Source organism: Lichenostomus cassidix, chromosome 13 (assembly GCF_008360975.1).
Source record: "Lichenostomus cassidix isolate B80296 chromosome 13, HeHo_3.0, whole genome shotgun sequence".
Classification (NCBI taxonomy): domain Eukaryota; kingdom Metazoa; phylum Chordata; class Aves; order Passeriformes; family Meliphagidae; genus Lichenostomus; species Lichenostomus cassidix.
In genome coordinates, this window is record NC_139494.1 from 1,413,511 (window position 1) to 1,428,213 (window position 14,703).

The window sequence follows — 14,703 nt, forward strand, 5'->3', positions numbered from 1 at the left end:
AAGGGAATTTTTAGTTACCAGCTTACTGAGACTGAGCTCCATGCAGTGGCTCACTTGTCAGGCCTGTGCCAGCATGGGTCTGTTTAGGGCAGGGAGATGAGCAGTAGGGTGGCAACGGTGGTTGGTTGAAGCAGAATGGAGACCTGTCCTTCATTTTTAGCTGTAGATGAGATCTTTCATGTTTGTAAAAAGCTGGAGAGAGTTGTCCAGGGATGGCTATGCTCGCAGATTTTTGGCTGGAACAGAGCTCTGAAAGTGGCTTCTTTAAACTCCTGTGCTTCCCCTGCCCTCATGTCCTTGCAAGGGCACTAAACCCCAGTAAGATACTGCATTACTGTTGAACCCTCCATTTCAATGATGATGCCATCATATAGTAAAGTAACCCGAAGGGTTTGCAGTTAATGTGCTGGGCTTGTGAGCATGGTTGAGGGTTGTGGCTTCACATGTCTGAGCATCAGGTGTGTGGGGAGGACATTCCTGCTCTCTGCAGAAGCTCTGCTTGGATGCTCAGTTTTCAGTGGCTCCTGGTTCAGCTCTGCCCTGTATTCCCACTGGCTTTGCCAAGGGTGCCAGCTGATGGTGCCATCTTCCCTTGCCATAGCCGTGTCTGTAGTGGCACGGTGAGCCAGATGGGAATCTCAGCCCACCTTGCAAAAATGGATTTCTTTCCCTCCAGCCAAATCAGTCCTTCCCCATCTGGTTAATCGCTCAGGCGTGGGGAAAGCTGTGCCAGTACGGAGGGGGTGTGATGTGCAAACGGGAATGAGTTCCTGGAGGGGTGTGGGAGGATGAACATTGGTCTTTAAGCAGCTTTTCTGCTGCTTATGAAACCACAGGCTGGGCAGCCACAACTCCTTGTGCAGTGGCGTCGTTCTATATATTCCCACACTTGAGATTCAGCGCCGCTCACTCTTCCACCATGTGGTCTGTGCTGCTTTGTCCTTGAAATTCGTGGTGGGGCTGGGGCATGGAGAACCTGTTTCCATGTCAGTTGGGCTGTCCCAGCTGTCAAACCAGTGCTGTACTGCAAGTGGGTTCTTCTTCCAGAGGATGTCCTGTTTCCCTCTAGATGTTGCAGTGACTGCAGTGGCTGTGGGGTTGTGATGTGCTCTCCCGGAGCCAAGGATTAAGCACTCTGCTACAATATCCTGTGACGTGGTTTGCTACCTGTTATCGTATTTGAATTCACTGAGGGAGAGGCTGAGCAGTCACAGGGAAAAAGCATGTTCCAGAGAACTAGGGGTCCTTGTGGCAGGACCACAGCCATGCCATAACATGGCCCTGGCAGTTGTCCTTTTATCCCCTAAACCCATCTCACCCACGTGTTTGTAACCTATAGCATGTTCCTGTATTCTCCACAAGTATTTAATTGAATAAACGTATTTATTGCAATGTACAAATGATATCCAAGCCATTGCTGCCAAACAGGCTATTTGATATCAAGCTATGCTTTTTAGATAAATTTCAATAGCGCTGCTACTAAGTGGTTTTATAGACCATTACTTTTGGCCAATTCATGAGCTATCATGCTAACGTATTTTCAGATGAATTGCCTTTATTATCCTACTAATACAATTAATGTATCTTCTCATGGTTACTTCGTCCTGCAGGTTGTTTCTGTGAGAGGTGTAACAGCATTAACTACACAGAAAAAGCCTTTCTTGAGAAACCTGCTGGGCTTTCCAGAGCCCTGGCTATGTTTCTCAGAAACCACAAAGGTTTTCAATGTATTTTTCTTGGCTTCTTACGTAGGAAGCACTCATGCCGAGCTAATGGGGAGGGAATAAACCACTGAAATTCCTTGTGGAAGGTGGGGAGGTACCTGGGGGTGGAGGGCATTTCACATTGTGCCCTGTGCCAGCATCAGGGCTGTGGCACAAGCCAGTGGGTGAGTGAAGTAAAAAGGAGGTGATTGAGAGAGAGAAGATTAATTAGTGAGTTCTCAGTGCTTAGTGGTCACTGTCACTGTAGGGGAAGACAGGATGTCACCCCTTCCACCCTCCTGTGGCTCCTTGGGGGCTCTGGAGCTGTGGCCTGGCTTGTGCTATGGGAGCTGGGAGCCTTCACCAGCTTTTTCAGTAAAAGCCATTGGTAAGGTTAGATGTATGCCAGCATTGATCAGGCTCTTTCTAGTCTCTCTTTTTAAGCTTTCAGCTTTTAAAGTTTTGTTTCTCACAGCAGTGTGGGCACTTGGAGTGTGGGCGTAGTGGAGAGCTGAATGCAGTTGGGTGAATATTCCTGCCTTGCACCTTGTGAAGTTGTGCTTCAGTGTGTCAGCTTTGGTGAGCAGTGCTGGAGTGAGCTCTTAATCTCTCCTGTCGTGCTTGTGGGGTGGCTGGGGACCAGCCTGGAACCAGGTGATGCTGAGCCCTGCCTGAGCTCCTCCCATGCCCCAGAACTTTTATTCTTGCTTGGGAAACAAGCAGCCTCTCCTGTGCACAATGAGCTGTCAGGGTCGGGAGAGAGCAGTTGGTTGTTGGTACGTGTTGTAAACATTGTTGCTTTCCGAAATTAGTGCCTTGCCTCCTGCTTTTTAAAAATAACGGGATGTTGTGCTCGTCTGGCAGCTTGGGGACATCTGGTGCTGTCAGAGCAACGTGACTGCTGAGATGCTGTGCAGGCAATGCCCTGTCCAGAGAAAGATTAAAAATATCAGCTAATAAGCTTTAAAATGACCTCAACAGTAGGTGTTTAGGAGGATGGATGGAAGGAGATTTAGGAAATATATTTCTCTTCCTGACTTTTTTAAAAATAAAAGGTTACAAGTGTAGGTTTAGTCTAATCTTGAATTTTGAGGTCAGCCCAAAGCAGGAAGAGCTAGAATCTATTAAGTCTGAAGTGATATGAATTGGTTTTATGGATTTATAATACTTCAAATCCATTTTTTACTGAAATTATTGTTCAGTTTATTCTTTTGTTGTGCTGTGCAGCATCATGGTGTTAATCCAGTGATTTGTTGTAGTTCCTTATTTTTAGTTCTATTTTTCTAGACTGCTGGTCTCAACAGCAGAGCTATTTTAGTAGTTTCACTCAACTTTTCCCATAAGTATGTTTGCTGTTCCGTTGGGATGTTGATATAAAACTGTAATGGGAAGAAACGGCTCAGTGACAGCTTTGAACAGATCTCTTCATGCAAATCTGCTTTTCCCTCCTATGCAAATGTTAAGGAGAAGTGTAATAGATATGTAAGCTGTTAAGTATGAACCAGCTGGATTTTCTGGCTTTGTAAGGCTTATATTCACTACTTTACCTTTGTACTCCCCAAAGGTGAACTGAGTGAAGGGGGAGGGTGCATGGCTTGGGTTAAACCTGGCTACTGGTTTGGCAGAGCCTTTGGGGTTGTGACTCGCGGTGGAGCTGAAAACATGGGCAGCTTCTGCAGCTGCTGAAGTCAAGGTGTTCCCTTCTGCTCCCCCACGCCTTGGGCTGGGTCTCAGGGCTGGTCTGGGAGCACAGGACAGCTGGCCCTGCAAGGGAGGCAGTGGAAATTGGGCAGGGGGCACCCAGCTTCATGGGTGAAGTGCCCCACTCACTAGCTGTGGTCCTTCTTCAGTGCTCGGGGACCACCAGTGAGTAATCCAGGCCATGCTGATCTTGTCATTGCTCTGATAAAACAACGTGGCTTTGCAGGAAATTTTCCCGTGGGTTTTTTCTAACCAAAATGTGCAGGTAATGTCTGTATATTTATTGTCACGACGAGCAATTTGTTAAACTCTCACTATTTGAATCAAAACTGATGTTTCTGGAGGTGCTGTAACCTTCACTTGCACTAAGTGGATGTTTTGTCTTTAACAAAACAATCAGCATTTTAATTTATTTTGAAGATGCTTTAGTAATTAAATATTGTATTGATGTAGCTCTTTTTTTCTTGCAGAAATGACTGCTGTCACTGCAGCCAACGTGAACTTCAAATGGGACCCCAAAAGCCTGGAGATCAGAACACTGGCGGTTGAAAGGCTGCTCGAGCCTCTTGTTACACAGGTAGGAAAGAGACGGGGCAAAATCAACATTCCTAAAGATGATTGCCTGTTTTCGTGTTTTAATTAAGCCATAAAGCTTAAATTCTGGGTGTAAAACACTACAAACTAAAGATAGAGTCTACAAGCAGTTTCTTTGTTCAGTTTTATTGGAACAGTCACTGGCTGTGAGTCCAGGGAGACTGTGCTGCTTCAGCACTTGATAAGATACAGTAGTTACTAACATGCATTTCTGCACTTCTAATTGAAATAATGTTCCATGCCTACGCTTTGTGCTGGATTTGTGAATAAAAGCTTATTTCTGTGTGGTGTATATGCCCCAGTGAGAAGCACTGACGAGCACAGGAAGGCTGGAGTAAGTCTTGTAAATGTGAGTTCTGTGTATTGGGTGATTTGAAAATTCTTGGAAGAGACTTTCTAGGAGGTCTGGAAAAGAAGGTACACTGGAGACAGTTCACTCATTGTCTTTAGCATTATTTTCCTGGAATATGATATGTCTAAAATGACAAAATGAGCTGGACACAATTCCAACTAAGTACAGACTGGAATAATCAAGTTTTGTTTCCAGTATTATTCCCTTTAGTCACCAAACTGCTGTCTGTACTTGCTACTTGTTCCCTCTGGATCCTCAGGTGGGCAGCTGGATGATAAGGATTTTTAGCTGAAGTTACCGATGGAGTCTTTGCTTAAGAGAAATTGTCCTAATTAGACAAACCTTACTGATCAAACTTGTTCACAGGAGCTTTTTCACCGAGTGCAGTGTAACTTATTCCTCAAGGAATAAGCACAGCAGGCTGTATTGGCAATCCCAAATACTCTGAATGGTGTGACTGGCAAAATACAGAGAGGGAACTGGAGCAAATTGCCTTGTTGTAACTTGTTCTTTATTTGTGGAACACGATGAACTGAGAGTACCCAGTACAAATGCTCCCCATTAACCAACCATGATATTCCCAACTGATGGCTTTCCCTCTCTGAATCAGCCAGCTGGGAAGATGGATTCAGCTCTGAGGACCTTTATGTCAGCAGTCCTCGGGCTTTCCAGAGTAGTAATTTTTTTAGTGTTGTAATTTAATGTCCCTCTGAAGTAGCTTTGTGTGCGTTTTCCTGGGCTTTCCAAAAAGGAGAGGAAAGAAAAAGGCAAATGGAGAAGTGTATGTGGATTTTGTGTCATGTCTGTGTTGGATAGAAAGGGATGGATCCTGATCCTGGGCTAAGGGAGTACCTGGGGGTTATCTGGCCTCTGGTGATGACCCTGCTCCCAGCAGGGCTTCAGTCTAAGACACAGAGCCTGGAAACGTGTGTTGATTGTGGGAGGATTGTGAGAGTTCAGTTGGGCTTCTTTTAAGGAAATAATGAACTCTACCAAGTCCTTTGCTCTGCATTCAGCCGATTGGCTGTTTCGGACTGCCAAGATACTGTGTCTCTGTGCCAATAGAAATGTAGACTTCAACCTTGTCTGGGGTGTCTTATGACTGGAGAGTTATCCCAAAGTAATTATCCCCACCTTGGTTTCTTTTATGTGATGCCAAAGAGCTCTGGCCTGTTACTGAGACTGCAGTTTATCAAAAGTACAAATAGATCTCCATTCTTAAAATCAACTTTTGAGGTCTGCTGCTGATAAGAGAAATCTTTAAACTGTTTATGTGCATTTATTTTGCTCATCTAAAGAATCAAGAAGTGTGGTAGTGTTTAAATGTGAAAAACACTCATTAGGTTAACTTTAGGATCTGGCAAAAGTGCAGGTATTAGTAATATGCTGTCTAGAAAAAAAAAATACATATGGCCTTACTATCAGATGGATAAACATCTCATTTGTTTGGGTTTTTTCCCTTCCGTCTCTGCCTTTAGGTAACAACACTGGTTAACACCAGCAACAAGGGCCCCTCCAATAAAAAGCGAGGGCGTTCTAAAAAGGCTCATGTTTTGGCTGCTTCAGTTGAACAAGCAACAGAGAATTTCCTGGAGAAAGGAGACAAAATTGCGAAGGAGAGCCAGTTCCTGAAGGAGGAGCTGGTGGCAGCTGTGGAAGATGTTCGCAAGCAAGGTAGGAGTTCTGGATCTGGTGGCTTCTCAAACCTTGGCTCTTCAGAGCAAATAGAACCATTCAATTTCCCTTTCCTGCTGTTTCTAATGACTCTGCACCTCTCAGCTTGAGGATTCTGACTTGCCTGGCTGGCATCCCTGAGTAGTAATATAACTGGATAGGCCTGGAAATTGGATGTCCCAAGTAGAGATTAAGAAGAGAAGCAGAAGAGCTGATTCTTTGAAGAGCATTTAAAACTCAGTTGAGATTCAAAAGTAAATGTGCTCCCCCAGCTATAAATTTCATGGGACTACATCTCAAATATGACAATAACTTCTTTAATATTTGACTGTTTACAGACCAGCACTGTAAGAGGAAGAGCCAAGTGTTGACTTGACAGAGACATGTTTCTTGAATATATAAAATGTAAACAGCACCAAACAGAATGTGAAGACCTTGATTAAATATTCCAGCCTTCCTTCCTCACATCTAATGTTGATTTTTATCATTTTATTTCTTACTTTCTTGGAGAAGACCTGCAAGAAAAGCCTATGGAGCTGACTTACTCTAAAATATGCACTAGTAAATATTGTTGCTCATAAATCATTTATCATTCTTCCAGTCATGAGTCTTTTCTATGCTTCAGTGAAACCCAGTCAACTGGTATGAATGGTGACGGCTGCTGCTGCAAAAAGGGGAAAACTCATTAGCATTAATTACTTGTTTGTAGTTGAAGTTGCAGAGCGGTGAAATAGTATTTGAAAATGGTTCTAAGTTCTGGATGAGCCTGGTTGACAGACCAAAGAAAGATCAAGGTAAGAAGGCTGCAATATAAGGAGCTAATTGAGTTGGCTTAATTTACCAACAACAAACAGCAAGAGAAACCCCTTTGACTCCAAGCTTTAATTCTTGATGTTTGCTGCACAGTCGAGAGTCAGAGCTCGTCTGTGGGTGCCTCCAAATGGCTCAGTGGTGTTGGTGAGAGGGAGCTGTGCTCAGCCCTCAGGATTGAGAAGTTTTTTGAGCTGGAATTGTAGCTGAATATTGCAGTGAGAAGCTGGTGGGAAGGAGAGATTGATAAAAAGCCTTCCAGATGACCCTTTCCCATGTTTCTTGGCTCCTTGGTTCTGAGACTACACATAGGCTTGATGCCAAAACCTCCCTGCTCTGTTGGCTTTGACAGAGGAGGTGAAGCTCATAACTGAGAGGTGCTGGAGTGAAATAACTTTCCACCTTAATGTTGCTTCACTTCTTCCTCCCTTTTTGCTGTTTGCAGCTTCTGTGAATTCTGATGTGTAAAAGGGATGGCTGTGCCTGTTCCCTGAGGCTGGCTGGGTGGTCAGGCTGGAGTGAATCTCCTGGACACAAGTGGTGATTGTACCTTTGGGGGACACAGTTGCAAAAGGGGGTCAAAGCTGTGCCCCATCGTGGGGCAGGTGTTAGGGCAGGTTTAGCAGAGCAGCTCTTGGTGAGGAAATTAAACATCAAACCAGCCTTTGAGGAAATGAGAAGCAAGTGGTGAAAAATGAGATAGAACAGAGGGAAGGGTTATTGCTGCCAGTGCCCGGGAGGATTGCAGCTCTCAGCAGTGCTAATAACAGCAGGAGGATACAAGCTCCCAATGTACGTGGTATGTACACTCTGTGCACCTCAGAAGCCTCCCAGTATTGTGGTAGACCAGTTGAATTAATGAACTGGACAAACAAGGCAAGTGTGACACAAAACCTGTGCATGGGCTTAGCAAATCTTCCTGGTGTCGGTGCCTTTATCTGCCTTTTGCAACAGGGGCAAGAGTGGAGAGGAGAGTCTGGGTGTTGGTCAGCAGCAGGGTGATCATGAGCTGTGGCAGCATCTGACAGCAGCAGTGGGATTATAGATATAGAGCACAATTAATCTTCAGCAGAGGACAGGAAAATAGCATTAATAACGCCTCTATTTAGAGTAGGGAGCGGTTTAGTTACCATAATAAAAAAAGATGAATGAATGTAGACAGGGATTATGAAGATGATTAGGACAATAGATAACTTGTCTCATCAGAGAAAATTAAAATTTTTTTTTTAGCCTAGCGAGAAGAAGATTGAGAGAGTACATGATTTTAGTGAGCACGCTTGTTCATAAAATCCCATTTGTTGGGGGTAAAAACAAAGAAGTGAAAAGAGCTATTTTGAATGAATAATAGCATGGCTACCTACTAAATCAATGTAAGTGCATCTTCAAAGACTTCTTGTTTTTTACAATGGAAGAATAAATTACAACTTGCTTTAAATATTAAGCAAGTTAATGAAATATCCTACAGTAAGATTTCTGGCCCTTTAAAGCTTTGGACTTTTGATTCCTTATATAAAGTAATGAAACTTTTTAAGATTTTGAGCAGAAGAGTGGAGATAAGGAATCAAAGTGTTTTTCAGAATAGATCCTGCTGTGGTTATAGAAGAGACTTGGTATTGGGAAAGCATTAGATGTGAATATTTTGAATCTCAGCATCCTTGTAGTGTTACAATCTTTTCTGCCGTCAGAGCTTTGCTGGGTAACAAAGGGGCAATACTGGTTCTGCCCAGCCCTACTTCCCCACTGTAGGGTTCTGTGGGGTTCTGCCTTCTCATGAAGTCTCCTTGTGTGTTTGAGTGCTCAGCTCTTCTGGTGCTGTTGGAGAGGTGTTTTGGAACTTGAAGCAGTATCTTACCCAGGTGCTTGGCACTGAGACAGCTTCCAAACTGGGGTCAAGAAGGAAATTTCTTTTGGGTCAGACTGATGAGGCTGCTCCTGATTCCCTGGAATATTGATGGCCATAGCTCACTGTCTCTCTGTATCTGTATGTGAGCATGGGGATCCAGGGTATTAACTGTGCTCATGCTGTTGTGTGTCTTCTATGGCAACTTTACATAACAGACCAAAAATTAAAGCTTAAAATTAAATAAAAGGCCTGAGCATGTATATAGGGTTTGAGGTAAGAGAAGGGATGAATGCTTTGTCTCAGGTTGCAAATGCAGGGGGTCAAGCTGACTGATTCAGCTCAGTGTCCTTCTGCTTCACATTTCTAAATGAAGGGTTCTTCAAAACTGAGCAGCGAGGTGAATTATGAAAGGGGAAAAAACCATTTTTTTTCAACTGCATATCACAGAAGATGTTTGGCTTAAGGATTTCCAAGGAGCAGGAGGAGGCCAGTTGTGGAACATCTTGAACTTAAATGCTAAATTCTTCTGGGAAAACTCAACCTCACAATTCTGTTGTGACTAGTGAGCTTAATTTCTTGAAAAGGTAAGAGTTCAGTTGCTTTCCTGCAACAATGCTTTAGGAGTGTGCCATTTGAAAAGTTGTAACCTGAAGGAGCTCTGAGATGGCTCTTGGCAAACTGTAGGACTGTTGTAGGCAGTTCATGGATTTAATTGAAGACAAGACTAAGGAATTAACAGAAGCTTTTGTTCCCGTAAGTATCAACTCCTGTATTGATATGGCAAAAGGTGATGTGGGGCCTCATCCTTTACAGCAGAAAGCCAGGACAGCCTGTTGTGACATCCCTGGTGGGTGTTGAAGGTAGCATTATTGGTGAGATGGGACTTCAGTATCCAGACTAGCAGAGACTTGAAACTCTGATTTCCTGCTTGCCATCATTTGGTGGGGAATGGCAACCTCTAGGGAAGTGAGGTGGGGTGCTGTGAGCAGGGAGGGAATGGCCTGCTGGCACTCGTGGTGTGCCTGGCACTGCTGGCAAAGCAGCCTGGGAACAGCTTTGAACTGGAAAGCTGAAGGGTATGAAGTGGTGTGTGGGCATGAATTTCCAGCTGGGAAGAGGCACAGCAGTGCCTGTGTGCCCTGGGTGTTCCTGCCTTGCCCATCCTGCCTGCTGCTGTGCCCTCCCATTGGTGCTGGTGTGGAGCAAGCGCTGTCCATCATGGTCATCATGTTCCATGCTGGGAGCAGGGTTAATAGTGCTGCCTGAGAGTGCTGTCACACCCTGGGGGCATGTGGGAGAGAGACTAGAAAATGGGAATTTTGTTTTGATGGACTGAAATCTTACCCTTTCTAAAATGGGCTTTGTTCCATTAGATTTAATTGAATTCTTAGTGCTTTATTGACAAGATCATAGCCTGGCTACTGTTGCCTCTTCTTTTCTCAACTGTTTTATTTTCTTTCCCTTCTAATATCTAATGAAGATCTAAGGTTATATTGGAAAAACAGACTACTCATGTAAAAATTTGTACCAGCTTTATAATCTGAGTCTCGTAGTTAGACATTTCTCCTCTGTATAATTTAACGCCTAAAATCCTCCTTACAGAGTGGTTGTGTTACCTGTGGTTCAGTGTTGAAAATGGGAATATTGTGCTGGAACCCATTGGAACTGCTGATGTGCACACACAATGCAGAACCTGCACATTTCAGCCAGGGCAGAGTGCCCTCTTACCCTTTGAATCCAGCTAAAATAACTACCCCATGGTGCTTGCCTTTTATAAAAGAAGCCTGAAGGCCAGCTTTCTTTAATTGGCAGAAATGTATATATATGCAACAACTTTAAATATAATCTGCTTTTAATTTTGGGAAGCTGGTTATCTTTTGACACCCTGACAAGCTGTTTGAAACTCACTAAATCTTTTAAAACCTCTTGTTAAAATAAAAGGGAATAGCATTTTATTTTAGGACTGGCTTGAAAGGTTGCAATTTAAGAGATGGGTAGAGGATAATTTTGGTTTTTAAATTCGTTAGCAATTTCTGAAATTCACATGAAAAAGCAGCTACCTCTATAAGTTCTTCTAAACAGAAAATAAATGAAACCAACATTTTGGGAGTTTGAAATATGGGAATTTTGCATATTAATAAATAAGGAAGGAAATATTTGTGCTGAATTTTGGTTCTGGCATATCACAGAATGGCCTGGATTGGAAGGGACCTTAAAGCTCATCAGTCCCACCCCCTGCCATGGCAGGGACACCTTCAACTAGCCCAGGTTGCTCCAAGCCCCAGTGTCCAACCTGGCCTTGGACACTGCCAAGGATCCAGGGGCAGCCACAGCTTCTCTGGACACCCTGTGCCAGGGTCTGCCCACCCTCACAGGGAGGAAATTCTTCCCAACATCCCACCTAAACCTACTCTATTGAAGCTGTGCCCCTTTGTCCTGTTACTTTATGCTGTTGTAAATATATATCCTGAAATCCTGAGATTGTTAACAGATTTCATACTAGTGGTTGATCACATTATTAGCCTGTTCCAGAAGGAATAAAAGTCTTGTCAGCTATGTCAGGGGTTTGTAATCTCCTGGCTGTTTGAAGTTTTCAGCATTGGTGGTACATCATCTCACCCATCTGGAAATCTGAGGTTCTTAACCCTTTTTAAGGTAATGAGTTGTTTTCCCCAAAGCTAGGTAGGGGATAGCTTTGGGTTGATACTCAGAGCTGGCCTGTGCTTGGACAGAAGCGTTTTTGCTGTGTCCCAGTACAGAACTAGCATATTTTTATCTTAAAATGTTATATGCCACTCTTGGTTGTATTATTTAACATGATGGAAGGGTGTTACATAGGAGGGAGCATTTGAACAAAATTGAGTATCTTGATGTGGTTGCTTGGGCAGGCTGGCAGCTGTGCTTGGGATGAATTTAGCTGTGAAGGTGTAGAGTGCCTGGGTGGGAGAAACTCTTCCTGGGCAAGATACGGATGAGGATGGTTAACCCCAGGCTCTCCAGCTGTTAGCATTTTTGAGCAGTTAAAAATAAGTTGTTAAGTGGAAGCCTCCTGGGAGTGCATGATGCAGAGATTTGGGTGCAGCCCTGGCCCTGTTTGGTGTGGGGAGCTCCATGGGACTCACTGTCAGCTGTCACTTGTCAAGCGCTGGTGGAGGTTTTTTAGTCTCATCTGAGACAGGCTATTTTTATTTCAGCATTTGGCCATGTGGACACTTTTTCATACAGGTTTTTGTGAAGCCTCTGCAACAGCAGCTATAACAATCTGCTTTCTGGTCATCTCTTGCTGCCTGCAAATCCCTGACCTTGAGGACCTACCGTTTTCTAAACTAAGTCCTAGCTGTTCTTTCAGTGTTTCTGAGATGCAGAGAGATCCAAGGATAACAATGTGGATTCCAAAACTTGCTGCTGTGTATGAATTGTGGTCCTGGAAGCTGCCCCAAAAAGCGAGGGAGAAATCCAAAATTTACTCCTCTGACTATATGCAGGCATTACTTTTATGCTTTGTGAATGCCTTCTGGAGGAATTGCACTAGCTGTGCAGAGTGGCCTTTGCTTTTCATAGTTAACCAATGGCATTGTTACCATCTGAAACCCAAATTCTTTGCTCCTGCACCAGATGCAGCCCCACAGGCTATGAAATGTTGAAACGTTTTACGAAGCGCTGCCTGGCTTTGAATTCCAACCAGGGCATATCCAGCCAGGTCATCGCTCCGAGTTGTTTACGGTCCCAGGAGCTGTGGCAGCTCTCTGTGTGTTTACAGGGCTTTCTGCTGCTTTCTGCTTAACTCCTACACGCACACAAATCAAAGCTTTTGCTCTGGCTTTGAAAGCATTGGAGCTCGGGAAAGAACTGCAGCCCTGCAAAGGCGTGCTGAATTCACCTCTCTAGAGAATTCTGGCATGCTAAAACACCTGTACAAATGGAAATAAGGACCAGAGTGTGATTTCCCAGCCCTTCCTCCCTGCATAAGCCCCTCTGCCCCTATGCCATGTGGTAACTGTACTTAGAGCCACTTAGAGCCACATTATAGTATTAAAGGTTGGCTGTATTTCACAACTGTTTTGTTTAGGTTGGCTTAGGAGTCTTTCTAGTGGCTGAAGCAGTGCTGTGCGATGCTAAAGGCAGCCCCTGCTGTCCCCTGTGCAGGTGACCTGATGAAGAGCGCGTCGGGGGAGTTTGCAGATGACCCCTGCTCGTCGGTGAAGCGAGGGAACATGGTGCGGGCTGCGCGCGCCCTGCTCTCCGCCGTCACCCGCCTGCTCATCCTGGCTGACATGGCAGATGTCTACAAGCTGCTTGTTCAGCTCAAAGTCGTAAGTGTGGCTCTGTGCTGTGCCTGGCACACCGGGGGTGCTCTGCCAGGTGCCTGCTGTGCGTGTGACCCCGTAGGGTCTGCGCTGGCAGCAGCTCCCTTCTGCAGTGGCGAGGGTGTTGGGGTTTTTCCTCTCAGCAGAACGCGTGCAGTGGGTGTGTGTCACTCACTTCTAAACTCACTGTCAGTAGCTTTTGACATTGAGTTGCACTCTGCTCTGAACTTTTAGTACGGAAACTAACTGAGCGCTGGCAGCTGCAGGTGATAGCCAGCGCTTTCATCTTACAGAAGTAATTTGGCTTTCTTATAACCAGTACTCCCTTGCAGCTACTAGGCATGAGCAGCTTTGACAGGCTGAGTAAAATGGAAGTGGAATATTTGAGGAAGCCTTTTCGTCCCATGAGTAACAGGGTGGTTGAGTGGTTTGTGCAGAATTTGAAGTGAAATGACATTGGATACTGTGTCTTCCTTTGCAAACAAGGTTTGAGGACTCTCCTTGTGCCCTTTGGCCACTGCCATGGCCCTAGACTCCTTCTTGCTCTTTCAGATGTGTGTACTTGGCTGTCTCTGGTAGCTGGTGACTGTGAAATAGTACCTAAGCACTGTATACTGTTAGCCTTTAAAGTGTCTCTCTCCAAAAAATAACAGGGGGTAGAGGAAGATTGCTTTCTCTGTCTCCTCTGAAATACATTCTGAATTGCTTCCTGACCTGTGGACTGTATTGCTTGGAAAATATGTGAATATATATTCTTTTAGGTGGAAGATGGTATCTTGAAACTAAGAAATGCTGGCACAGAGCAGGACTTGGGTATCCAGTACAAAGCCCTCAAACCAGAAGTGGACAAGCTTAACATAATGGCAGCCAAAAGACAACAGGTATAGTGTGGCAATTCTTTCTTCTGCATATTATTTCTTCTTTTTCAAAATAAGGCAACCTAGCTGTTGGACAGTGCCTATTCTGTTAATACTTTTTACTCAGTTTTTTACATTATTGCTGAGTACTTTGTGGTTTGCTCTGCCATGTTTAGGAACTCTGAGCTTGCCTGGTAAGCAAGAAAAGTCTGCTTGGCTGTGAGGGTGCTGCTTCTGATGGAGTTTGTTCTTAGTGGCATTGTTAATGTCAATGTTTTAGTGCCTTAATGAAATGCTGCTCCCCAAGAGCTGCACTTCCCATTTTGAAGCAGTGCAGGTGTGGGTAAGGGCAGGGAGCTGAGATGTGTCCCAGTCCTGGGGCACTCTCCACTAGACCATGTTGCTGTTGTGGTTCACAGATGGATTGAACATATCCGTGTCCACAGTGAGCAAAAGTCGTGGCTGGGCACAGCTGCAGCTTCCTAAGGAAGTTAGTGGTGATGCTCACTGGTCTTGCACTGAAATGTCCATTGGAGAAGGGGTTTAAATTCCTGTTTGTTATGGGTATGTTCTGTGTTTGGATAGCTTGTGCTTAACCTTAAATTGCGTGTGAAATTTGTTTTGTTCAACAGCACTGGTGTGACTCATTCTTGTGTAGTTGAGTTTTCAAAAGAAAGCAGAGGTGTGGGCAGTTTAACTTATCAGGAATAGCATAATTCTTTTAGAGCATTTTTTGCCTCTTTGTTCTGCTGATATGTACAAACTAAAACTGCTTATGCACCTCTGACACTGCTTGGGTTTTTTTGCACAGATTTGTCTTGGAAAATAAGCTGGGTACAGTCAAAAACTGATTGCCAGTTGG

The 14,703-nt window shown here is 44.4% G+C and overlaps 1 protein-coding gene across 1 annotated transcript in view; it reads left to right on the plus strand.

The window, feature by feature from the left end:
* CTNNA1 (catenin alpha 1) overlaps positions 1 to 14,703 on the plus strand; it is a 120,850-nt gene that overhangs the window by 12,879 nt on the left and 93,268 nt on the right. The window contains exons 2-5 of the mRNA XM_085073242.1: positions 3,875 to 3,981; positions 5,829 to 6,024; positions 12,824 to 12,990; positions 13,746 to 13,865. Coding sequence (XP_084929368.1) covers positions 3,877 to 3,981; positions 5,829 to 6,024; positions 12,824 to 12,990; positions 13,746 to 13,865 — 588 coding nt within the window. The 5' untranslated portion in view covers positions 3,875 to 3,876. The remainder of the gene's footprint in view (positions 1 to 3,874; positions 3,982 to 5,828; positions 6,025 to 12,823; positions 12,991 to 13,745; positions 13,866 to 14,703) is intronic.